The sequence below is a fragment of the Ranitomeya variabilis genome, chromosome 3 (assembly GCF_051348905.1).
Source record: "Ranitomeya variabilis isolate aRanVar5 chromosome 3, aRanVar5.hap1, whole genome shotgun sequence".
Lineage (NCBI taxonomy): Eukaryota > Metazoa > Chordata > Amphibia > Anura > Dendrobatidae > Ranitomeya > Ranitomeya variabilis.
This window is the reverse complement of record NC_135234.1, coordinates 662,598,551-662,625,571: the sequence shown is the minus strand read 5'-3', so window position 1 is coordinate 662,625,571 and position 27,021 is coordinate 662,598,551. Positions and strand designations below refer to the sequence as shown.

Genomic DNA, 27,021 nt, shown 5'->3' with positions numbered 1-27,021 from the left:
TGCCGGCTTTTGCTATCTCCTTCCCAAACCCGACAGGATATGAGACATGGTTTACATACAGTAAACCATTTCATATCCCTTATATTTTTACATATTCCTCACTACTAATGTTAGTATGTTAGTAGAGTGTGTGTGCAAAATTTGGGGGCTCTAGCTTTTAAAATAAAGGGTTAAATCACGGAAAAAACTGGCGTGGGCTCCAGCGCAATTTTCTCCGCCAGAGTGGGAAGGCCAGTGACTGAGGGCAGATGTTAATAGCCTAGAGAGGGACCATGGTTATTGGCCCTCCCCTGGCTAAAAACATCTGCCTCCAGCCACCCCAGAAGAGGCACATCTGTAAGATGCGCCTATTTTGGCACTTAGCCACTCTCTTCCCACTCCTGAGTAGCGGTGGGATATGGGTAATAAAGGGTTAATGTCACCTTGCTAATATAAGGTGACATTAAGCCTGGTTAATAATGGAGAGATGTCAATAAGACACCTATCCATAATTAATCCAATAGTAGTAAACGGTTAATAAAACGCACACACATTAGGAAAAAAGTATTTTATTGAAATAAATACACAGGGTGTTGTAATAGTTTATTATACTCTCAATCCAAATGACGACCCTCGTTCTGTAAAAAATAAAAAACAAAAAAAACAACAATATCCCATACCTTCCGTCGTTACAGTCATGTCCCACGCTGTAAATCCATCTGAAGGGGTTAAATAATTTTACAAGCAGGAGCCTGCTAATGCAGCCGCCCCTGCCTGTAAAAACTGGGGAATGAATGGGAAGCAGGGGAACGTAGCTACCTAGACTTGTGGTGCTGCGCCCCCTGCTGGCATAACCTCATATGAACTCGAGCGTGAGAAAATATTCAGAAAAATTCCCACGCTACAGTCACACTGATGGTCCGTGTGCAGTGTTGGACTGGGGTGCTAAGGGCCCACCAGTAACTGACTGTGGGGGCCCACTTTTCACCTGCATACAAATATTATACTACCCTTGTTCACAAATTTACCTATATCTCTATATATTAATAAACTGGGTAGTTTGGTTAATGAATGATGAGATGCTGCTTTTTTTTTTATCTACAGAGCGAATAAATTTTAATTATGCCAAATAATGCCCATATAGTGGGGTTGGGGGCCCAGATCTGCACAGGGGCCCACCGGGGGATTCCCCTGTTACCCTGTGGGCCAGTCCGAGCCTGTCCGTGTGTAATCCATATTTTTCTCGCCCCCATAGACTTTTTTTTAAGGAATATGCTGACAAACGCAGCATGCTGTGATTTTCTACGCCTGTAAAATACAGCTGAGAAATAGACGCAATGCGTTGTTTTTGCGCCTCTCATACGTCCGTAAAACTCTCTAGTGTGACTCCGGCCTAAGAGACAGTGTGATCGAGTGGAGATGGGTCCTGGCAAAGGACCCCTGACAGAAAGGGCCCGAGTGGCTTACAGCTCTTGAAGGTAACGGGCCTAGACAGGAGTGAGTACATGAGATGGGTAGAAAGTCCTGGGCGGGAGCTCCAGAGCATCAGATAGATTGACGCTGAGTCCAGCCATATTGGCACCTTGAGGGGAAAGACGAGTCAGAACTGCAGGGCGATAAAGGACTCTTGTTAAGCAGAACTGTCAAGCTGAGCGGAGTTGTGGTGAAGTAGTGAGAAACTGAGGAGACAGAGGACAAGTAGAGAAAAAGTAAAGAGAGGAGGACAATAGAGAAACGAAGGAAGGAAACTGTGGATAATGGAGTTGTGAGGGAAACGTTGATAAGACTGTGTACCTGCTATATCCTGTATATATTCCCTACCAAATTCCTGTTCAGTAAAAGGTTTATTTTCAACTGGAGGTCTCCCTCATTGAACTGTCCAACATCTGTTCCTGGCAAACCAGCAACATTGGTTCCATGCGGCCTGCACGGGTGTACCGCCCTCGTAGCACAGGGTCAACACACCCAGCCAGGACCCCCGCCTTCACGTAATGTGCTGGGGTGCACGAGACGAGTACCTCGCCCACGGTTACTGCCCCACGCCATGTGACATGAACAACTACTGCTCATATAGGGGGGTAAGCAACTACTCCTGCACAGGGGCCCACCGGGGAATTCAACTGTTCCCCAGGGGTCAGTCCAAGCCTCTCTATAGACTTCTCTATAAGAAATGAAAAACGTCTGGAAAAAAAGTCATGTGAATGTAAAGAAACCCCTCAGGAAAAAGATACCCACCCTAGTGCTCACTGCTGTGTCCTGCAGGGGACAAAGCTAACTGTACTTCCACAACCTACCACCTGGTGGCGCTAGATTTCTTTATTACTATTCCATTCGCCTCAGGTTGGCTTTTGCGCTGTAGTACCGGTGTTATGCTCGGGGTGTCAGTGTTCCTGCTGTCAGCCGCGTTAGGCTGGATGGCTGTCTGGTCATGTGACGTGAGGCAGGGCCTGGCATGGCGGCCGTGGCGAGGGCTATGCGCTGAGCTCCGGCGATTCAAACCTCTCGGCTTAATACGGTGAATCCGGCCGGCTCCATGGCGGAGAGGGGCTTCGACCTGTCAGCCCTCCCGAAGGAGGTGAGGGAACAGCTGGCCGAACTGGAGCTGGAGCTGTCAGAAGGTGAGTGCTGGCGGCCGGGGAGCCCGGCTCTTCTGGGGAGACTGTGAGGACATGGGAGAAACCACTGCGAGCGGAGCCCAGGTAGAGCCTGCTCTGCAGCTGTCTATGAATGGCGAGGGAGGGATCCACTGTGCTGTCTGATCTGCTGGGATCTACTGGGATCACTGGCATCTCCTCAGCCAGGCGACAATGGAGGCTATTGTAATGTGGAGCTGTCATCACCAGCCATCACCAGATCCACTGATCCCAGCTGATCGGTGGGGCGAGAGAGTGCACGGGCGCCCGATCATTATCGATCACTAGCATCGATCGATCAGAAACTACATTCATTGCAGTGTAGTCTAACAGGCTGTGCCTACAGTGTCCTGTGGATAGATCTGCTATCACATCTGTGATTATTATATACTGATTATTACAGATCTATGTGATCTTACCTATGGAGATATACCCATTAATACATCGTTATTATTACATAGGTATATATAACACGTACTGGTTATTATATACATGTGTGTACTTCGAATCCCAATTTACATCTGTATATTATATAGGTATTGTCTACTACATCTATTATATTACATATCGAGTTATTATACCTGTTATAATATCTGTATATTATGTATGTACTTATACCAATTATTACATATCTACATATTATATACAGCTACATATAATATTGTTACATAGCTTCATATTATACTGATAATTACATATCTTATTCATATTAAATAGCTAAATATTACATGTCTATTACAGTACTTATATACTGATTATTAGATATCCACACACATAAATATGTTTCTGCATGTGATAATTATTACATATATAATCAGCATATACTATGCACCTATGTAATTATAGAATTATCACAGGTAGATATGTAATACTATAACTGTAGCTGTGCTATATGAATTAGATTCGTAATCGTATGTCATATGTAACTATGTAATATATATTATATATGCATGTAATAATCAGTATATAATATGTAAATGTCTAATATAAATTATATACATGTAATAATTGTATATAATATGTAAATGTGTAATATATAATATATACATGCAATATTCGCTATCTAATATGTACCTATCTACAGAATATATACTCATTATTACATATTTATATATTATCTACCTGTTATATTCATTTTTACATATTATCTACCTATTCCATACTGATTATTACTTCTCTACATATTACCGTATATATTGATCATTACTAGTGATGAGCAAACGTGCGTATATAAGGAGTCATCTGAGCATGCTCCTCACTAATTTCTACATAATATATGCTGATTATTACATATCTAGAAGAGATCCTATCATTGGATAGAAATGTAGCATACGTGGGCCGCCAGTATCAGGCAGTGGCACAGCTGCCCCCCCAGGACCTTCTGCCAGTCGCCTCCTAGGTGACATGTGCTGCCCATTGTGTACCCCATGAGAGGTCTTATATCGCCCATTGATTATGTTGGCTTCCTATACGCTGAACTATTGTCTCTGGCTGCATCCAGTGTGAGCTGAGGAATGTGTTGGCATCTTATCAATAAGTGTTAATTAATAGAGGGGGGTGCGGGATCCATCTGGTGGTGAAACAAAGGGAACCCCTATGCCGATAGCACTGCAGGCGAGGAGACGTGCAATATGTGCTGCTCTGGGTACTGTTTAATGGCTGTGTGGTATAAGATTTTGTGGCTGACACAGTTTATGAAGAAATCCTTTGGCACACTGGCATGTTAGAGCTTTAATCCTCAGTGCTTGCCAACTTACTTTATGAGATGGGCAAATCCCTAACAGGTTGTCTTGTCGTGGTAAAGCCTCCTCGCATGTTGGCGAATGGGAGAAGCCTCGTCTCCAGTGCAGGGCGTCCCTCCTCCGGTGTCGGGGGGGGTCCCTCCTCCTCCGGTGTCGGGGGGGGGCGTCCCTCCTCTGGTGTCGGGGGGGGGCGCCCCTCCTCCGGTGTCGGGGGGGGGGCGGCGTCCCTCCTCCGGTGTCGGGGGGGGGGCGGCGTCCCTCCTCCGGTGTCGGGGGGGGGGCGGCGTCCCTCCTCCGGTGTCGGGGGGGGCGGCGTCCCTCCTCCGGTGTCGGGGGGGGCGTCCCTCCTCCGGTGTCGGGGGGGCGTCCCTCCTCCGGTGTCGGGGGGGGGGGGGGCGTCCCTCCTCCGGTGTCTTGGATGGATTTCTACACTACCTTGTGACGTTTCTCTATTCTGACCCCTGTAAATGTGAATGCATTGATAACTGGATGGTCCCATTTCTCCTTTCCAAGCGGTGGTATCCCTAAATGGTGCAGAGACACTCCTCCATTGTGGGAACGCCCAGTTGGCAATTTTCTTCATACATTTCCATGAGGAATCACAGAGGAACTGCACAATGAAGAGTTCTAAGAGAAGCTGCCCCAGTTATCGCACGGGGAATACAAGTGTTTAGTAAAACAGACATGACTGGAGCACTGACGGATCCCCTCTAAGGTTTCTCCAGGTCCTTCGCTGCCGTGTTTTGGTCACAATTTCTGTGCTGATACTAATCCACGCTATAATGTATCAAGTGCACATATGAGGCGCCACAGTCTAGTACAGCTGAACAGTGTGTAAGCCATGCTTGCCTAAAATGTACGCAGGGCTGGACAAGCCCTTCTTGTTGGATATCTGTTGCTTGGACAATCCTTTGGTGCGGTGGCTTCCATCACAATATTTCTTTACTCCAGACATCAAGCACTCTACACAGCTTACGATTGGAGGAAATCCCTATTGCCAATAATGTTATCACCTATACTAAGAGCCCCATGTACATTAGGCCGGCCATACACACCAGATGGCTGTTGGCCGAGGCCATCTCAGCCGCCTTTTCCCTGTACAGGAGCGCTCTCTTGTTCTCTGTGGGGCTTATCTCATAAGGCGTTCCATAGTCTGAAATCAGACATGTGTGGTCAACATCTTCCCCCAACCATCAGTTGGCTGGGACACCCATATATATTGGACCATTGGCCAAACCTGTCGATATTGGCGGGCTCAGCCAACAGTAGTGTAATGTGTATGGGGGTATTTAGATGAAAAGTTATGTGAACCCACCAACCATCTGATGTGCATAGAGGCCTCCTGACCGTCCCCCGACAAATGGAGAAGAGACGGTTTGGTGCCATTGGTGAATCAAAGCCCAAATCTTTTTTTTCCAGGGAAGATGAGCCGCTGCCAAGAGGAGTCTGTCATAGGTAGTAACTAGCTGCAGTTTTTGTGCGCTCTCCCTTGTAGGTCACGTTATCATCTGGAATATTGCCTGTATCTAGGTAATCAAGCGATCTGCTCTGCTGGCCGATGCCAAGAGCGTTGTTAATGCTGTAGACTTCATGTCTTGTATGCTGATGGCTGCAGGTTCACCTAGAGGCCGGGTTCTCCCTTCAGGAATGGATGATGCGCTACAATTGTGTGTTTTGTAGGAAACTACCCAAAGAGGGACGTTCTGAACAGCAAAATATCACAAGGTGCTTTATTATGGAGTCATTCCTCCATATAACCATGGCATGAAAGGGAGAATGGCTTCTACACATGGCGGCACATGGAGGCCTAGCTACTCTCCACTAGGAGACCATGTGTGCTGCCATTCATCCCTCCTGCAAAGGGGCCTCACAACCATATAGCGACATCTGATCGGCTGCACTTGGCATTTTCTATGGTCGTACTCGACAATCAGCCCCATGACCTGTTGGATTATATACGCAGAAGACACATTATCTAGTCTTGGGATGGTTTCCCGTACCCTGTGTGACCCATATACAGCTTTCTCTTTAGCCCGTGTGTACTGACTGTAAAATCTTGCATATAAGGGTTAGATACATTGTATGGGAAGACACAGGTGACCAAATACTGCACTAATGTGTTTTGTTTCCTTTATATTACATTTGGAATTGAATCCATGGTTGTGGTTTGGTTGCACTTTTCATTAAGATTTTCTGTAGCGGCTGCAGACATGGCTGTGTGCAGACATTACATTATGCATGCTGACAGCAGAATTTACAGAGGCCGATTTAATGACTCTGCTCCCTGGGGTGTGCATTAAATAGCTATGAGCTGTACGGCGGGGGCTGAATATATGCATGGTGTGATGTCGCAGAATGAAACCACCTGATATCACGGCTCTTTCATTGACGCCGCCGCTTGCCTGGAACATACGGTGCTGGAGTAATTCCGGGGTAACCGACATTGCTTCCTCTCAGTCGTCTAATCTCTGGGCGTTTCAGGATGATGAAATGTTTCCATGCCTCTTAAATAATCCCACCTGGGGCACAAGCTTTCATGTTGCCCTGAAAATATTTATGAGCAAATAGAGTAATGATTAGTGTTGATGGATGTGAAAATAGAGCACAAATGTCATCATGTGCTGCCGCGTTTCACGCTTTTATTGCCTTATTTTAATCCAGAAAAATATGGAAAACCCAGAAAACAATTTCGAGATTGAAATTATACGACGTTGATGATGTATGCTTCAGTACGTTAAAGCATTGGGATTTTTTTTTTATTTACTTTTCCAACTAAAAATATGTTCTTCACCTATTTTATATGAAAAGTATAATTATCAGAAAATAAAATGAGTATTTGACCATTTTATCATTCATGGTGGTTCTGCAAATGGCTAAATTTTGTGCAATAGAAAAATATTAAAGGGGTCTTCTAGGCATAGGTATTTGATAAATATATTATATACAGGATGGGTCACCAGTGGCAGATCCTTGGGGGTCCGACACCCGGCGCTCCCACCGATCAGCTGTTGTTTGCTCATGGCCGAATGTAAACACTTGCAATGGAGCTACTGAGTGCGACTCTTGTCAAAGTGTAGTGGCCGCTGCTGGGCGCTGCAGAACAGCTTGTATTCTTTTGCATAGAAGCTGTTACAGTAACCAGCAACGGCCAGCCAGAGCAAAAAAATTAGCTGATCAGTGAGGGATCTGGGTCTTGGACCCCACTGATCTGCTGTAGATAGGTCATTAGATACCTTTCCCAGACATTTCAGATGTGCTGGTCTTATAGTCATGGAGCACAGTGCTTACAAGCTCGTCAATGTTCCAATGGTCCTCATCTGCTAGCAGGACCGGACTGGCCATCCGGCAATTCTGGCAAATGCCAGAAGGGCCTGTCTTGTTGTGGGCCTCCTTGTCTGCTACGTTGTTAACAGAATCTGTGTTCTCAAGACACCCACACTGTTAAGAGTTGTGGCGGAGTAATCATGCCAGAGCTGAATTTCAGCCCCAGTCTGTACCTGTCTGCTAGCATTGGAGAGTGTGCGACTCGGACCAGCCGCTCAGCCAGGCCTCTGGTACTAACTGTCAATCATCCCCCTGGCAAGCAAGAAGTTGGGAGGCAGGGGAGTGGGGCGCTCCTGAGAAGATGGGACAACCCCTTTTAATATTATGGAGCTTTTTTAACTTGGAAGCTTAGACCGGTGGCTCAGTGGTTATCACTCTTGCCTCGTGCTGGGGTCCTGGGATCAAACCCTACCAAGGACAATATGTGCATGGAGTTTGTATGTTCCCTCCATGTTAGCGTGGGTTTCCTCTGGTTTCTCCGGTTTCTTCCCACATTCCAAAGCCATACTGATAGGGAATCTAGATTGTGAGCCCCAATGGGGACGGAGATGATGTCTGTAAAGTGCTTCAGAATACGATGGAGCTATATCCGCAAAGTGGAATAAATAATTTACTTTTCTAATTGACCGCCCAGCAGTCTTGTCAGCACCGAGCGCAACAGTCCGCTTCTGAAATGACGGCCCTCTCTGTGCCATTGAATTGTCAGGACAGGAGAGATTGTCAGCCGCGCTGACAGGCAGATAATGCAGTATTCCTCCTAAGGCAAAGGCAAGTCCTAACTGGTAGTTATAGCCAGATTATTATTCGTCCAGCGCAGGCTTTTATCTTCCCTAATCTTGTTATTACACCTAATAAAGGATCCTTTGTGGAGGATTGTCATAGGACGTCAGTTAGGCCCTTTCATAGCAAATAAAAATGCTCAATTTTTTTTTTTCCATTTTTTTGTAAGGTTTTCATGTCCTCTTGCCATAGATAATATTTCACGTATGTGACCTTTAGGCCGATCTACGAGATATTCTGGTCACTGATCTGCTTTAAGCCATTGACGGTTTATAACGTACAATCCTTAGGCTTTAGAAACCATCTAAATTGTAAGGATCATTTCCAACGTTTTAGGCCTCATTCAGACGTCCGTTTTTCACATACATGTTCCATCCGCTTTTTCCAGCCCTGTGTTCCCCGCTGGTCTCCTGATGTATACAAAGTCACGTGACCTCCGGCGATTGGCTGCAGCCTTCACATTTTTGTCCGAATGGAGGAAACGCTACTTCTCTGCTCAGAAGGACTTGTGAAGGTGGTCGTCTGACATTGTTTCAGGAGATCAGCAGGGGACACAGGACTGAGGGCGGAGGAGCGGCGCTGAGCTGGAAATCAAGAATAGATTTTGGTTTTTAATTCATATAACATACTGGGGTAAGCAGTAGTGAAGCACTATCGGCTGTTCCTGCAGGGTAAACCTGCATGTTTGGCCTAGCTTGCATGTTTACTTTGTGGCCATAGGTGAATAAAGCCTCATTTACAGTGTAGACTTATTATGATGGAGCGTAGTGTAAACGGGCTACCGATCATCCGATAAATGAGCAAAACTCTTATTTGTTCGGTGAAAGGATCTTTTACGCTGCACAAAAGATGATTGTTCTCGGCAGCACATCATCCTGTATAGTCCTGACCTGTGCTGCCGATAACAATGGCAGCTTATGCACACTACAGATCATCCAGTGCGGTCTGCCTCTGTAATCAGGCTATTAAATGATCGCCAATTTAATATTTACCAATCAGCGGCCATTTTAATACCCCAAATCGGTTGGTGCCAAATCCAACCAGTGAAGTAAGAATCCTAAACTCTGGATTGTAATGTTCCGTGTGTTATTGATGGATGACTAATCGATCTGTCTGCTTGTAAAACGTGTATTTTTTTTTGTTTTTCACTGTAGCCTTTTGTCTCATTGACTTGCTTTCCCATTCAGAGAAAGGAGGTGGTCATACTAACCCCCCAGCCATCCTCTATTTTTGATGAGCAGCAAATAAGAACGCCCATAGATCTCAATAAAAAATAGTAATAATTAGGCGCCGGCACCAAACTGTGAGGCACGTTGGCTCCCTAAATCTCTGAGTGCCACGTGCCACACATGTAACAGCTGCTCGGGCTCCTCTGTGACTCGGGGAATCCTGTTTTCTAGCATTATGCCGTCATTAGGGCCGGCGTACAGTGCTGATGGATTTGCATATATTCAGCTGGTTTGTTGTGCGCCCAATTGAAGTAATGGCTGATGCTATGACTACCTGCGCCTCTGTTGTGGTTATTAAGCCTATTCTTCAGCTTGTGTTTTCTTGTTAACCATTTAAGGCCGCTTTCACATTTGCGGTTGTGTCCGCAGCGTTTCTTCCGCAAATATCTGCATGCGTTGTGTATTCCTATCTTTAACATTATCGACGCGTGCGTTTTTCTATGTTCGCGTTTTGCCGCGTTTGACGACGCATGCGTCGTCTAGCCGTCTGCGTCTTGGCGCGGAAATGCAACATGTAGTAATTTTTAGAGGCGTCATTTTGCCGCCTGGAAACGTATGCGGCTGATTGCGCAAGGTTTGCGCCCAAAAAACGCATTGTAGTCTATGTAAACGCATGCGTTTTTCAGTACATGCGTTTGCTTGCGTTTGCCGACGCATGCGTCTCAATTGAGAAAAACATGCCTAGACACTGATAAGCCACCCCCCACATACAAGGTGATAAAGGGAGGGTGTGGACAGTTGCAGGTCACTACTCATCAGACTGCCTTGCAGACGAGACGCCCCACAGCCCCTTGGATCAGCAAACAAGCCTCAGAACTATGTGAGTATATCCTATCCAATGCATTTCTTTTCTATAATCTGTGTCTATGTGCCCTAATTTCTGTCATTCCTTTCTTTCTGCACACATCAGAATGTCTTCTTCTTCTGATGAGGAAACGCCTGGGCCTGCACAAGGGGAACATGTCAGCGAAGTGAGTATTCACCTCCTCAGATTGTATTCACTGTCACATCTACACATATGACAATGTATATTTTCCCTTTTTCAGACCACTTCTTCTACAGCGGAAGAGACTGGGCAGGAGACTGGGCAGGAGCAGCGTAGTCATGGCCGGGCAAGACGGCGGCATCGTGTAAGTATAGCTGGCTGAATGTGTATTGTATCCTCACTTTATAATTCTTGAATCTTCATTTCTTTCTACTTCTCTCTTTCTTTCCCTTTTGCTTCAGCACCAGTGTTTTTTTTTACTTCAATATTCATGCCATTCCTCTGATTCTGTTTTCTGTCTTCCGTATGTGAACGTCTCCTATATTAATGTACTTTTTGTTGTTAGGTTCCAGAGGAGGATGAGGACCTAATTGAGAATGAACACCTCATCTCCCTGGTTCACGAGCGAGTCGCATTGTGGGACACCCGGGATCCACTGCACGCCAACAATGTGACGATCCGGAGGCTTTGGAATGAGGTGGCCGCAGCGTTGTGGGATGGCTGGGCCAATGCCCCGGCTCGGGTCCGTTCTGCATTTGGTAAGTATCGCAATGCAGTGTGATGTAGTCAATACCTTGGCCATGCTCACACAACTGTGTATGATGTCAGAAAGTCATTACTTTTTCACAGCACATACAGTTGTGTAACCATGGTCAAAAGACCATTGTCCTAACTATTATGTTTTGTTTTGCCAACAGTGTCAAAAGTGAAAACACGTTGGAGATCGATGAAGGACCGCTTCAACAAGGACCTGCGCCAAGAGAGCCAGCTTCCAAGTGGTTCTGCAGCAAGGATACGCAAATACAAGTACCACCGCATCCTTGCGTTTTTGAGACCAGTCCTTCCACGAAGAACGTAAGTATATTGGTTAAAAAAGAAAAAAAAAAGTGGTGTATAATGCAATTTTTTGTGGGTCATTATTTCAAATCAGTATTTGTAATCCAAAACCTTGAGTGATTGATAGATGCAGCAGTGGGGTACGTGTTCTTTGAATACTTTCCCTCACATAGTTCCTCTCCAGGTTTTGGCTTACCAATACTGATTTGAAATACTGATCAAATACTGAGAGTGTGACGGCAGCCTGCACAACAGATCTATACTCAGCAAGTCAGGTGTCAGAAATAATGAATTCAGGATGCCAATGGCTCCTCAATTCATTTTTCCTGGCACTTGTCCTGGTGAGTATACAGGTGGCTTGCTTGTATACAGATATGGCTTGTATTGCCTCCATCGTCTCTTCATATTTTACATCAGTTTTTTTAATCCCCAAGGAGTGGTCGATGCATGCAGAAGTAGAGCATGTGGTTTTATGAAACTTTTATTCCTACTGTTGAACTCCTGGCTTGCAAATTCTGATGTAAAATTCACTCCAAATAGTGCTAGTGTGACCTTTCCCTATCTGAATGTTTATCTAACTGTTGAGTTATCTTTTTGTAAATGTTTTGTAAAATTTTTTTTTTTTTTTTTTCGCAGCACTTGGAGCTCCACTGTTGGCCCAGGTTCTGGAGCGGTCCTTCATCAGTCAGCCACGGACCCGTCCCAGCCATCCTCCAGCGCTGCAGCAAGTGGGCCTGCCACACAACCTGGAGACCAGGAAGCTGGTCCATCAGGTGTTCCCCTTCCCCAGTCCTCTGCCTCTAGCCAATTTTTTATGGGCTCCTCCCGGCAGCGGCAGAGGGCCGCGGACAGGTCACTCATGCCCGAGTTTTTGCACTTGAGCTCGGTCTTCCATGAGGGACTCAAGGCGATGGGTGACCGACTGGATACTGCCATTAGTCATATGAGCACACGTATCCAGGAGGTAACCACAGCCCTTGCCCAAGTGAAAGCCGACCTCCAGAGGCCAGCACATCATTTTTTTAATCAGATAGAACAGGGCATGTCGGAACACCTTAGTCCTGAGCTCCAGATTACTGTTATGCAGGCCTGCAATGCTGCTTACGTGCAGGCTATGCAGCAGAGTCGGTATTTTCAGCAGACAGTGGGGGCATTTCCAACAGTGCCCACAATGTCACGCTTTACATCAATGCCGACATCTGCTGCATACCACTGCACGGCCACCTCCATTCCAAACACTTCCGGACCGTATTATAGCACCACCACCATGCCCAGTGCAGTGGGTCAGCCCACCGCCACCACCATGACAACTGCTGCTCCTGCTTGGGCCTCCTCCACTGCCACCAGCATGCTGCCGCCGCCGGACCCTGCCCTGTCGTTCTCTGGCACCACCACCAGACTGCCGTTGCCGGACCCTGCCCTGGCGTTTCCTGGCACCACCACTACAAGACTGCCATTGCCGGACCCTGCCCTGGCGTTTCCTGGCACCACCACCACCAGACTGCCGTTGCCGGACCCTGCCCTGGCGTTTCCTGGCACCACCACTACAAGACTGCCATTGCCGGACCCTGCCCTGGCGTTTCCTGGCACCACCACCACCAGACTGCCGTTGACGGACCCTGCCCTGGCGTTTCCTGGCACCACCACTACAAGACTGCCATTGCCGGACCCTGCCCTGGCGTTTCCTGGCACCACCACCACCAGACTGCCGTTGACGGACCCTGCCCTGGCGTTCCCTGCCACCACGACAACGTGCCCGCGCAAAACAAGGAAGGGGAAAGGCAAAAAAAAACAAAAAACCATAGCTATCCCTCCCCCCTCACCTCCCAATGTGTCTGTAATGTCTGGTTTGTCTCACCCTTCCAGTGTGTCTCAACCCTCTCATGTGTCTAGCCCTATCCCTGAATATCCTGACCCCAGTAGTTTCATAGCGCCTTCTCCTGCCACCCCTATGTCGGCTACAGTAAGCCAGACCTCACAACTCAACACCCCACAATATCGGCACTCAACCCCAAGCAGGCGCAGTTAAGTTTTTGGTTTGTGTGTGTTTAATAAACCTGTGTTTTGCCCCAATAAGGTTTGGTTAATTGTGTATTTCGCCGCCGTCACCACACAGCATGCGCCAATAACAAATTATGCGTCAAACACTTTTTGGGGGCCACCTCCAACCTCCAGTACCTACTTAGCAGAACACTGAAGCTTGGTGTGTGTTTGGTTGAGAGATATGAGGTTGCCCCCAAAAATAACACTTGTATTTTCTCCAAAAACAGTTCTTTCTGTTTACTCCGTGACTTTTGGTCGCACACAGAAGACAAAATGGTGGTAATACACAGCACAACTATACTCAACAGGTCGTGTCTTATCAGAAACATTATTTATGACCCCTGACCTGCTGATTTTAGAAATGCATTGTATTACCTCCATTTTATCTTATTGGTACATATACATATATTTCACACAAAGTGAAGGAACAATGTACGTCATACATGGCATATCTATACTCACCCGGACAAGTGTCAGGAAAAATGAATTCAAGAGCAAATAGCATCATGAATTCATTAGTTCAGACACCTGACTTGATGACTATAGATCTCTGGTGTAGGCTGCCGTCACACTGTCAGTATTCGCTCTGTATTTTACAGCACTATTTGTAAGCCTAAACCTGGAGTGGAACTATGTGAGGAAAAGTACAATAAACAGATATGCACCACTAAAATAATTTATCTACCGCTCCTGGTTTTGGCTTACAAATACTGATGTTAAGTACTGGACAAATACTGCGACAATAACGGACATCGTCTATACAGTCTGTGGCAAATAGCTAATGGTGAACCAAGACAGGACTCAATTACGTCAACAACCTAAGCCCAAAAACCCAAAGTGGTTTGTTAAGGAAATAGATAGGAGACTTGGTGAAGAAAGTAAATCACAATTATTTTATTTGAAAAAACATTAACATTCCAAACATAAATTTGCAGACCCGAAACCAGCAGTACATTTTACACCATATTGTCCTGCCATGGCACACGTCCAATGTCAGAATCAAAAAACGCTGCAAATTGGTCCCGCATGTGGCCTACTTCAACTGTTGACCGCAGCGGGTGATGACTGTAATCAGGCAAAGGGTTTGCAACAGGTTCATCAAGTTCTATGGTGGGTCGCTCCTTAGCCAGAATGAAATTGTGGAGAACCACACAGGCTTTAACCACCTCATCCACTGTCTCCATTTTTAGATTTATTGCAGTTGCTAGAATGCGCCATTTGGACACCATAATCCCAAAGGCACACTCTACTGTTCTGCGTGCCCTGGTTAGTCTGTAGTTATAGATCCGTTTTGTGCGGTTCAAGTCCCGACTTGAATAGGGCTTCAGGAGATTTTCACTCATCTGAAAGGCCTCATCCCCAACCATTACAAATGGCAGCGGTGGGCCTTGAGTGTAGGGGAGTGGTCGTGGCTGTGGGAAATTAAAATTTTTGCCATAAACACGTCGGCCCATATCAGAGGTTTTAAAAGTCTGTGAATCGTTGCCACGGCCAAAAGCACCAATGTCCACAGCAATGAAGCGACAGTCCGCATCGGCTATTGCCATAAGAACTACTGAAAAATATTTTTTGTAGTTGAAGAACTGTGATCCCGTTCTGGCTGGTTTGGTAATCCGGATGTGCTTCCCATCCACCGCACCCAAACAGTTGGGAAAATCACAAACAGTCCAAAATTTGTCAGCAATTTCTTTCCACATGTCCTCCGTGGGTATGGGTATAAATTCCTCACGGAGAATGGTCCATAAAGCCCGGCAGGTTTCAAAAACAATTCCGGACAGCGTGGAAATCCCAAGGCGGTACTGGAAATGAAGGGATGACAAGCTCTCTCCAGTTGCAAGAAATCTGTAGTAAGAATAAATAATTTACAAAATAGGCAAAAAAACATCAGACCTGCAAAAAATTTTGGGTAGCTTTTGTTTAGAATTATTACGTACCATAAGGTAACCAGGAGACGTTCCGCTGGTGGAATGGCTCTACGGAGCTGTGTGTCCTGTCTCCGGATGGCTCCTTGGACCCGATCAAGCAAATCCCGGAAAGAGTCTTGTGACATCCTGGTATATTCCGGGAATTTTTCTGGGTTCTCATTGAGCTCACCATACAGGGTGTGATATGCACCACGGCTCTCACGCAGTTCTACAATGGGGTGTTGCCAAAAACGCCTACGCCTTGTCCTTCTCTGTCTTTCCCGGTTTCGGTGTTGCTCCCAAGCAAACGCACATGCCAGAAAAATCTTGATGCTCAGATCCAGTTTAAAGTAATAGCTATCCATGTGAAGATCCATCTTCTCACAGGACGCAGGAGCAAAATCTGAAGATTTCAGCTGTCCTAGGGTCTATATATAGATTTCACATAATACACGCCCTCTGTAGTCCCATTGGCTGGTTCTTGCATCTAGAATTTTTCTCTGGTAAATTTGGCATAGAAAACGCAAGCAAAAGCATGTAAACGCTGCGTTTTAATGACGCATGCGGTAACCGTAAGCGTTTTAAAAACGCTGCGTTTACACGCGTTTTCATGCGTTTTTCGTGTCCTTGCGTTTGCGGATTAAACGCTGCAGATTAAAACGCTAATGTGAAAGTAGCCTAACCTCTGTCTTCAAGGTTTTTTTTGTGTTTTTTTATGGTTATGTTTTCTGTGTTTTGCCGGTGCCGTCTTGTGCTTTTACTTGATACCGATGACTTTCCAGGGCATTACGTGAAATATCACTATTACATTAGGCTGGCAGTGACATCACCTGATGAGGAACCTTAGGCGAGGCGGAGGGCGATGGAAGCATAAGTAGGTAGTGGAGGCAGATGCTCATGAGTTAGGGTCAAATGAAGGTTTTCTCCACATGCGAGATAAAACGGACAGCTCATTCTGATCAGACTTTGATTAGAGTGTCCTGATTATTTTTCAGATGATGGGAGAAAAAAATTAAAGTTATCTCCACCTTCTCCATTTTGTCAGTCGGTGAAAATTGGAACCGTAGACTTGCATTGCCGATTCTGAGCCGACACACTGATCAAAATTGGATATGTTGTTGATTTTTTTTTTTTTCTCTTTCCTGCAAACCACTCTGTCCAAAGAAGAAATTGGACATGTGCACAGTTCCATAGAGTATCATGGGTAAGAGTGCTATCCATAAAAAAACCATGAAGACCACTTTACGAGAAAATCAGTCACGTCCACGAGCCTTTAGGCCGCATTTAGACGGCCGGAATAAAGTGACATTTTGGCATCAGTATTATAGCCGTAAGTCATTGCCCGACTGCTGGCATGGTATGGATGTTGCGGATTGGGAGGCTCGCAATCGGGTCTGGACATGCAGTGTAATACAGTTGCTAAAAAGCTGGCCATCTTAATGTGGCCCCATACATGTTGGATAGAAATCAGCTATACCCGCTAATTTCCGCAGTGATGGGAGTCATCTAATGTATTAGATATTATTCACTTGATCCTTTTTTTCTGCAGACAAATAAGCTGCTGGCAGGTGGGTGAATCTGGCAGCGACTTACTCCACTCTCCCCGTAGAGAACACAGGAACGCTCGGCCGAGCATTCATCGGGAGAGTTGGGAGAGATGAATCTGGGCTGAATGAGCTGCCCATCTTGTGTCAAGTTCCAAGCAAAGAAGGAGATTAAGATTTGTACCTTAGACACGGTCCAGATGTTGCCCTTACCAACCAGTCAGGGCTCTGGAGTGACTGCTGTGGGCAACCTCTTCACTTTTTGGTTATGATAAATGTTCTCCAATGTCTCTGAAACATTAGATGTAAAACATAGGGTAGTAAGAGGATTCGAGAAGTGTAGGAGCGTACATGGGTTTTTCCACCTGTCATGGTGTTGTGCATATTAAGTAGATTGCTGGAGCCACTTGGATAAATCCAACCTTGGATTTTGGTAAGTACCAGTAAAATAGTGCTCATAAACCAGTTATGGAAAGCTTAAAAGTTCACTCTACAGTAATATTTTATCATGAAAGTAGGGCATTTAAGTAGAGGTATGCAATGGTGATTTCCTCATCTCAAACGATTTATTGAAACAAAAGTCAACAACAGCAGCGGGTATACCCCAGCAAAAAAAATGTCAGTGTCTCAGTAGTTTGTCATGTGGCCCTGAGCATCAATTACAGCTTTACAACGACGTCTCGTGCTGTTCACAAGTGAAGCTATGGTCTGCTGAGGCAACCTTCCTCTCTTATTGAAGGGCGGTCCTCAGGTCATTGAGGTTTTGGGGTACAGAGTTACAAGCCTCTACACAGCGACTTGGCTGATCCCATAGGTTTTCTATAGGATTCAAGGCTCGAGAACGTGCAGGCCACTCCATTTGAGGTACCCCTCAAACGGTCTCTAGCAGCTGTTCCCTAATGATGTGACCTCAATGACCTGGAGTATTGGCGTCCATGAAGATCAAATTAGGCCTGTGTTGTAGAGACTGGTTACTGTACCATTTGACAAAGTTTAGGGCAGTTCTGTATTGACTAGACACACCTGCTCACACTGTAACACCACCACTACCAAAAGCTCGTTTGGTGGCAACAGTGGCTGATGGATAGCATCTCCAACATGCTTGACAGACATAATTTCTGTGTAGCGTGAATCGTCTTTCGTTAGTACACAGCTCTGAAGCCCACTGGTCCCTCGTCCAGCGTAGATGCTCCCTGGTCCATGCAAGACGATGATGCCTGTGCCTGGTGGTGTGGTCAAGGTACACTTGCAGGTAGTCTAGCACTCAGACCATGCTGATGTAAACGGTTTCTAATTGTCTGACATGACACTTGAGTGCCTCTCACCTCCCTTAAATGTGCCTGGAGTTGTGTGGCATTCGTCATCCGGTTCCGAAGGGCATTGTTCACAATGAAATGGTCATCCGTGTGGGATGTGGTCAAAGGACGTTAATTTCTTTGCCTTTCTGTGACTCTTCCAGTCTTTCGGTATCTCTATTGCAATTTGCTGGTGACTCTATAAGCTCAGTGGCCACACTACCGTGTGAGAACATCCTGCTTGAAGCCTCACAATGGTTGGGGGAATGTTGATCAATTGTTAGGTGACGTCTTCGTCTCATGATGTTAAAATGTGAACAGCATGATGAAGAGAACTGTTCATTACCAATTCTAATTGAACCCTGAAATTTATTAGCCGATTCATGGATCACACCTGTTATGAATTTTGCCATTAAGCTCCTTGTTAGAGAACAGCAAGTTGTGTAAAAACTACTGAAACATTGAACAGTTGGACACGGTCGATCAGAAATTTAGAGTTCAGAAGTCACATTAAGTTCACCTGAGGGTCAGAGTGGTTCATCCTGAAATTTCGCTCGAAATCCAAATATCCCTTTTTGTGAGTAGTGTATATGTTCCTTTTGTGCGGGATGGTCATGGTTTGACCAAGCATGCATGTTTATTTCTATGGGTAGAGGGGAGTATGTTGTGTAGCTACTGAGGGTGGCTAAACCCTCACTGGAACCAAGGATTGACCATATTGTATCCATCATACCTCATTCCTTCCTTTGCTCCCAATGTTGGGATAGTCAGGACGCAGGAATAATACCCACAAGATGTTTGTGATGACTGGCTAACTTATTGGCTTTTTGCCGCCCAGAAGATCATGGAGTAGAGATAGTCGTGTGAATCTATGGCTTCTTCTGACATTGATGTTTGGCACATGTCCGTATACTGAAGCTGGATGTACGGTATGTGTGGTGGGTAGTAAATTAGCATAAATCCCACATCCCTCCGTCATGTGAGTCTGATGTTGGGTTTGTTGCTTCTGTTGATTAGTCATGAAAACGTCCTTCTGCTTATACAGAGAAGCAGCGCGTCCAGATGGTGTTTACTAGTGAGAAGAAAGGTGAGAATTTCGGGCGCAGATAATAATGCTGGCATTCGGCCAACCAGTTTTCCTTTATACGGTGTTTATGTGGTTATTTATGTGTAAACTCATTTCTACTTCATGTGTCACCGCTGCTTATAAGTGAGCAATTGCTAGTGCTTAGAAACTAAAAATCTACCAATTTCCATAACTCATCTTGCATTTTGAGCATTTTTGGTTGAGCAATGAAAAAATTAATTTGTTTTTGCATTAAGAGTTTTGCACTTACATCCTGTTCTCAGGATTCCGACTGCGATGTCCATAGCACGACTCAGTCCATGTTGTGCCTAGTGTATAGCTCAGCGTATATGCATTTATTATTAGTTATTATGCTTTGCTTCTATAGCGCCATCATATTCCGCATCATTTTACATCATCATCTCTGTCCCCATTGGGGCTCACAATCTAGATTCCCCATCAGTATGTCTTTGGAATGTGGGAGGAAACTGGAGAACCCGGAGGAAACCCACGCAAACACGGAGAGAACATATAAAGTTATGGCTCTTGGAAGGCACAGAGGGAAAAAAACTAACCTGGTTTTGTCCTCAATGGCTTCAGGAGTTATTCCTATCCTCCATAAATGGGAATTGTTGGAGATTTATTATACTTACTAAATTTACTGCTTATTAAAGCTTTCAGTTGTTCTTGAGAGATGAACACTTTTTTTTTTGCAGTTTGTTTCCTAGGAGACCGACCACTACTCATAGACAGAAGAGCGTGTGCAGTGCTTACAAGCACCTATTGAGCTTGTATGCACTGTTTTGAAGCTGGCCTGGATCGTTGTAGCGTGCTGTCACCTCCTAATCCTGCCCAGCTTCAGTACAGCGCAGCGGTGGTCGGGCTCCAAGGTAAAAGCTGTAAGCAAAAGTGTTGATATGTGCGTTTTAATAAGCCGTAAATAAAAAAAATGATTGTTTTTACAAGAATTGTCTGACAATCTCCATGTATGAAGATGGGACTAACCCTTTAATATCTAGGCACCTTCTTTGTTATAGACAGTGATGGATCACCTGTCTCGGTGATGGACACACCGGTACATGGCTCATTACAAGATGACCGTCCTGGGAATGTGATGCACTGTGCTCCTGTGTGACCGTCACGTGAGCAGGAAGGACTCAATATGGTCTCCCTTTGAATCAGGAATGAATAGAAATCAGGTTATAGAGTAGATCATATATAATATTATAGCATTATATAATAAATATATATTTTTGTTAAAACTAGAAATAGACGTTGCTCTTCACTTCATGTGCTGTGTACACCAAAGTTGTTCTGAGAACCAGCGGCTCCCACTGATTGTCTGCAGGGTGCTGTGTATATACATCCCCCACAGTGAACGCCATGTAAACAGCTGACACTTTATTGTCAAGTAAACACTGTGTCCTCCTCTCCAAGTAGCCCTGATCCATTTATTAGTAGTCACACCTCAGTGTTAGATGGCACATATTAGCATGTGCCAGGTGTGCGGAGCCATCACGTCAACATGGTCTGAAAAGGATTAACAGAGGAGAGGTATGGTGGGAGTCAGACCCCCACCAAATAGGTATTACTGGCTGTCCTGAGGACAACACCTTCAAACCTTTGGAAAGCCCCTGTAAATGCAGTTCCCGATCTCTTGTGTACGCGGCTATTTTTTCATAACCTTCTCTGATCATACAGGAGCAGTACACCCCGGTACCCAGAAGACTTTGGTGGTTGTCAAAAGTGGAGGTTGGAAATATAAAGTGGTGGTGGGATGGGGAATCTTTCTGGGCTCTTTGGCCACATTCACACATTCAGTATTTGGTCAATATGTTATATCAGTATTTGTAAGCCAAAGTCAAGTGGTGACGCGTTTCTGTGATACTTTTTCTCTGATTGTTCCACTCCTGGTTTTGACTTAGGCCAGGTTCACACTGCGTTATGGGCATCCGTTAGACGGACTACGTTACACCACGGCATAAACGCGGTGTAACGTAGTCCGTTAAGGCCGCCATTAATTCCTATGTCGGACGCATCGCTAGCGCACGCCCACAATGGGCATGCGCTAGGGATGTGCCGTCTTTGAGTGACGGACCCCGAGATGCGGGCTGCAGCGTTTCCGGGTCCGTCACTGCTAGCGCAGATAGAGCTAGCCGATGCTCTATCTGCGCTAGCGTGCTGCCATACCGGCACTTGCGTTTACAGCAGCCCGTTACCGTATGTGATGAACGGGCTGCTGTAAACGTAATGTGAACCTAGCCTTACACATACTGAAGTAAAATACTGACCAAATACTGCTAGTGTGAACGTGGCCTAACTCAGTATGTTATATTTAGTGATGAGTGAGCATGCTCCTGTACTAATAGAGTATCTTCGACGTGCTCGAAAACTATGCTCGAGTCCCCGCGGCTACATGTCTCCTGGCTGTTCAACAGTCACAACACATGCGGGGATTGTCCAACAAACAGGGAATCCATGCATGTGTTCTGGCTGTCGAACAGTCACGAGATATACAGCCATTGCAAGCTTGGATAACACCTTATCCCAGCACACTCCCTCATCACTAGTGATATAACAAGGCTGTGGGGTCCCTGTGGTGCCCCCGCTGTTCGTCACGTGACTGGTGCAGCAGAACGTTGTGGCTTCAGGTATCTATGGCAGCTATAATGCAGATCTGAGACGAGCCGTACTGCTGCCAGTCAGTGACTGGGGGCGCTATTGTGCATTCAGTTCCTTTTATTTAATCCCAGTGATTCTCAGAAAATACACACAGTGATACCCGGCAGTGTAAGAACCCATCATCCTGCCCGACCAAGGCTTCCTAGGCCTCTGCGAGCGTTACACAAGGAGGAAGGTGCTGTAGTCAGCAGCAGGTATTTGTACTGTACAGGGTACACCTACAGGTCGTGTGAGGCCGTGAGAAACCTGTGCAGGGCTCACACTGTCTCCTGGCCAAGATGGAGGCTGCTCTTTGTATGTGTCTCTACAGTATGCTACAGGCCTCTCCTACTGCAGGTTACTATGGACCCCTGTACTTTACTATGGACCCCTGTACTTTATATGTCTCCTACTGCAGGTTACTATGGACCCCTGTACTTTACTATGGACCCCTGTACTTTGTATGTCTCCTACTGCAGGTTACTATGGACCCCTGTACTTTATATGTCTCCTACTGCAGATTACTATGCCCCCCTGTACTTTACTGTGGACCCCTGTACTTTATATGTCTCCTACTGCAGGTTACTATGGACCCCTGGACTTTGGTTGTCTCCGACTGCAGATTACTGTGGACCCCTGTACTTTGTATGTCTCCCAGTGCAGGTTACTATGGACCCCTGTACTTTGTATGTCTCCTACTGCAGGTTACTATGCCCCCGTGTACTTTGTATGTCTCCTACTGCAGGTTACTATGCCCCCCTGTACTTTACTGTGGACCCCTGTACTTTATATGTCTCCTACTGCAGATTACTATGCCCCCCTGTACTTTACTGTGGACCCCAGTACTTTATATGTCTTCTACTGCAGGTTACTATGGACCCCTGTACGTTGTATGTCTCTGACTGCAGATTACTATGGACCCCTGTACTTTGTATGTCTCCTACTGCAGATTACTATGCCCCCCTGTACTATGTATGTCTCCCAGTGCAGGTTACTATGGACCCCCCTGTACTTTGTATGTCTCTGGCTGCAGGTTACTATGGACCCCCTGTACGTTGTATGTCTCCTACTGCAGATTACTATGGACCCCTGTACTTTGTATGTCTCTGACTGCAGATTACTATGGACCCCTGTACTTTGTATGTCTCCTACTGCAGATTACTATGAACCCCCTGTACTTTGTATGTCTCCCAGTGCAGGGTACTATGGACCCCCCTGTACTTTGTATGTCTCTGACTGCAGGTTACTATGGACCCCCTGTACTTTGTATGTCTCCTACTGCAGATTACTATGGCCCCCTGTACTTTGTATGTCTCCTACTGCAGATTACTATTGACCCCCCTGTACTTTGTATGTCTCTGATTGCAGGTTACTATGGACCCCTGTACTTTGTATGTCTCCTACTGCAGATTACTATGGCCCCCTGTACTTTGTATGTCTCCCAGTGCAGGTTACTATGCCCCCTGTACTTTGTATGTCTCCTACTGCAGATTACTATGGACCCCTGGACTTTGGTTGTCTCCGACTGCAGATTACTATGGACCCCTGTACTTTGTATGTCTCCCAGTGCAGGTTACTATGGACCCCTGTACTTTGTATGTCTCCCAGTGCAGGTTACTATGGGCCTGTTGTGAATTCTGCTTTTGGGTTCCCTCCGGTGGTGGTAGGTGGTAATGCAGTTGTCCCTGGGTTTCAGTCCTGGTCAGGTGTTTCTGCTGATTGCAGTTCTGACTGGGGTATTTAGGTGTGCAGGATTCATTAGTCCTTGCCAGTTGTCAATTGTTGTTGGGAGGTGTTGGACCTCTGCCTGGTTCCTCCTGCCTTTCTGCCAAATCAGCAAAGATAAGTGTCTGGTTTTGTTTCTGTGGCACACATGCTGTGTGCTTCATGACTTCATGATTCAGTGCTATTCTTTTGTGTTTTCTTGTCCAGCTTAGATTGTGTCAGTATTTTCTCAGTCTTGTTGGATTCTCTGGGGTTGCAGATATTCATTCCACGTCTTTAGTTAGATTGTGGAATTTTTTGTATTATCTGCTGTGGATATTTTTTGAAGAGTTTTAATAGTGACCGCCTAGTATTCTGTCCTATCCTTTCCTATTTAGCTAGAGTGGCCTCTTTTGCTAAATCTTGTTTTCTGCCTGCGTGTGTCTTTTCTTCTCCTACTCACAGTCAATATTCGTGGGGGCTGCCTATCCTTGGGGGTTCTGCTCTGAGGCAAGGTAGTATTCCTATTTCCATCTATAGGGGTATTTAGTCCTCCGGCTGTGTCGAGGTGTCTAGGGTTTGTTAGACACACCCCACGGCTACTTCTAGTTGCGGTGTTAGTTCAGGATCTGCGGTCAGTATAGTTTCCACCTACTCCAGAGAAAGTTTCATGCGGCTCCAAGGTCAACGGATCATAACAGTACAACTGGCCAATAATGAGCTAAATGCATCTCAGAAGAAGGGAAGAAAGGTGTTGAGCCGTTTGTTTTTCTGCAGTCTGTTTTGTCTTTTTCTCCCTCTTTATCTATGGGTGGCTGAGGAGTCTTGTGCTAGCATGGATGTTCAGGAATTAGCTTCTCGTGTAGACCAGCTTGCTGCTAGGGTACAGGGTATTTCTGATTACATTGTTCAGACTCCAGTTTTAGAACCGAAGATTCCTACTCCTGATTTGTTTTTTGGTGACAGGTCCAAATTTTTGAGTTTTAAAAACAATTGTAAACTGTTTTTTGCTTTGAGACCTCGATCCTCCGGTGATTCCATTCAGCAGGTTAAAATCGTCATCTCCCTGCTGCGTGGTGATCCACAGGATTGGGCATTTTCCCTGGAATCTGGGAATCCTGCTTTGCTTAATGTAGACTCCTTTTTTCAGGCTTTAGGATTATTATATGATGAACCGAATTCTGTGGATCAAGCGGAGAAGACCTTGTTGGCCCTGTCTCAGGGTCAAGAGGCGGCAGAATTGTATTGTCAGAAATTTAGAAAATGGTCTGTGTTGACTAAATGGAATGATGATGCTTTGGCGGCAATTTTCAGAAAGGGTCTTTCTGAATCCGTTAAAGATGTTATGGTGGGGTTTCCCACGCCTTCCGGTCTGAGTGATTCTATGTCTCTGGCCATTCAGATTGATCGGCGCTTGCGGGAGCATAGAACTGTGCGCGCTGTGGCGTCGTCCTCAGAGCCAATTCCTGAGCCAATGCAGTGTGATAGGATTTTGTCTAGAACGGAACGACAAGGATTCAGACATCAGAATAGGTTGTGTTATTATTGTGGCGACGCTTCTCATGTCATTTCAGTCTGCCCTAAGCGGACAAAAAGGATCGCTAGTTCATTTACCATCAGTACTGTACAACCTAAATTTCTGTTATCGGTGTCCTTGATCTGCTCATTGTCATCATTTTCTGTCATGGCGTTTGTGGATTCAGGCGCCGCCTTGAACTTAATGGATTTTGAGTTTGCCAGGCGTTGTGGTTTTCCCTTGCAGCCTTTGCAGAACCCTATTCCTTTAAGGGGGATTGATGCTACACCTTTGGCTAAAAATAAGCCTCAGTTTTGGACACAGGTGACCATGCACATGGCGCCAGCCCATCAGGAAGATTGTCGATTTCTGGTGTTGCATAATTTGCATGATGTTATCGTGCTGGGTTTCCCGTGGTTGCAGGTACATAATCCTGTGTTGGATTGGAAATCTATGTCTGTTACTAGTTGGGGTTGTCAGGGGGTTCATAATAATGTTCCTTTGATGTCAATTTCCTCTTCTGAAATTCCAGAGTTTTTGTCTGATTTTCAGGATGTATTCGATGAGCCCAAGTCCAGTTCCCTTCCACCGCACAGGGACTGTGATTGTGCGATTGACTTGATTCCAGGCTGTAAGTTTCCTAAGGGCCGACTTTTCAACCTGTCTGTGCCTGAACATACCGCCATGCGGAGTTATGTTAAGGAGTCTTTGGAGAAAGGGCATATTCGGCCATCTTCTTCACCGTTGGGAGCGGGATTTTTTTTTGTTGCTAAGAAGGATGGCTCCTTGAGACCTTGTATTGATTATCGCCTCTTGAATAAGATCACGGTCAAGTTTCAATACCCTTTACCTTTGCTTTCTGATTTGTTTGCTAGGATTATGGGGGCTAGTTGGTTTACTAAGATTGACCTTCGGGGGGCATATAATCTTGTTCGTATTAAACAGGGTGATGAATGGAAAACTACGTTTAATACGCCCGAAGGCCATTTTGTATACCTTGTGATGCCATTCGGGCTCACTAATGCTCCATCGGTTTTTCAATCCTTCATGCATGATATCTTCCGGACTTATATTCATAAATTCTTGATTGTATATTTGGACGATATTTTGATTTTTTCCGATGATTGGGAGTCTCATGTGGAACAGGTCAGGATGGTGTTTCAGATCCTTCGTGACAATGCTTTGTTTGTGAAGGGGTCTAAGTGCCTCTTTGGGGTGCAGAAGGTTTCTTTTTTGGGCTTCATTTTTTCTCCCTCATCTATGGAGATGGATCCGGTTAAGGTTCAGGCCATTTATGATTGGATTCAACCCACATCCGTGAAGAGCCTTCAGAAATTTGGGGGTTTTGCAAATTTTGATCGCCGTTTCATTGCTAATTTCTCCAGCGTGGTTAAACCCTTGACCGATTTGACGAAGAAAGGCGCTGATGTGGCGAATTGGTCCTCTGCGGCTGTCTCTGCCTTTCAGGAGCTTAAACGCCGATTTACTTCTGCTCCGGTGTTGCGCCAACCAGATGTTTCCCTTCCGTTTCAGGTTGAGATTGACGCCTCTGAGATTGGGGCAGGGGCCGTTTTGTCTCAGAGGGATTCTGTTGGTTCCTTGATGAAACCGTGTGCCTTCTTCTCCCGCAAGTTTTCGCCTGCTGAACGCAATTATGATGTCGGCAATCGGGAGTTGTTGGCTATGAAGTGGGCGTTTGAGGAGTGGTGACATTGGCTTGAGGGAGCTAAGCACCGTATTGTGGTCCTGACTGATCATAAGAATCTGATTTACCTCGAG

The 27,021-nt window shown here is 45.7% G+C and overlaps 2 protein-coding genes across 4 annotated transcripts in view; both read left to right on the top strand.

Annotated features, from left to right (window-relative positions):
• Positions 1–2,329: 2,329 nt before the first annotated feature.
• Positions 2,330–27,021, top strand: part of DIP2B (disco interacting protein 2 homolog B) — a 196,761-nt gene continuing 172,069 nt past the window's right edge. Inside the window, exon 1 of one of the 2 annotated variants that reach the window (XM_077297861.1) lies at positions 2,330–2,597. In XM_077297861.1, the coding sequence (XP_077153976.1) occupies positions 2,513–2,597 (85 nt within the window). In that variant the 5' untranslated portion in view covers positions 2,330–2,512. The remainder of the gene's footprint in view (positions 2,598–27,021) is intronic. The other variant, XM_077297862.1, reaches the window with a different exon arrangement.
• Positions 10,030–12,049, top strand: LOC143818477 (uncharacterized). Of its 2 annotated transcripts, XM_077299774.1 has the most exons (5): positions 10,030–10,507; positions 10,598–10,658; positions 10,734–10,817; positions 11,019–11,211; positions 11,371–12,049. In XM_077299774.1, the coding sequence occupies exons 2-5, from the start codon at positions 10,599–10,601 to the stop codon at positions 11,529–11,531; spliced, it is 498 nt and encodes a 165-aa protein (XP_077155889.1). In that variant the 5' UTR covers positions 10,030–10,507; position 10,598; the 3' UTR covers positions 11,532–12,049. The 2 variants fall into 2 exon arrangements, with proteins under 2 accessions (XP_077155889.1, XP_077155888.1); XM_077299773.1 differs by having other exon boundaries at positions 10,030–10,658.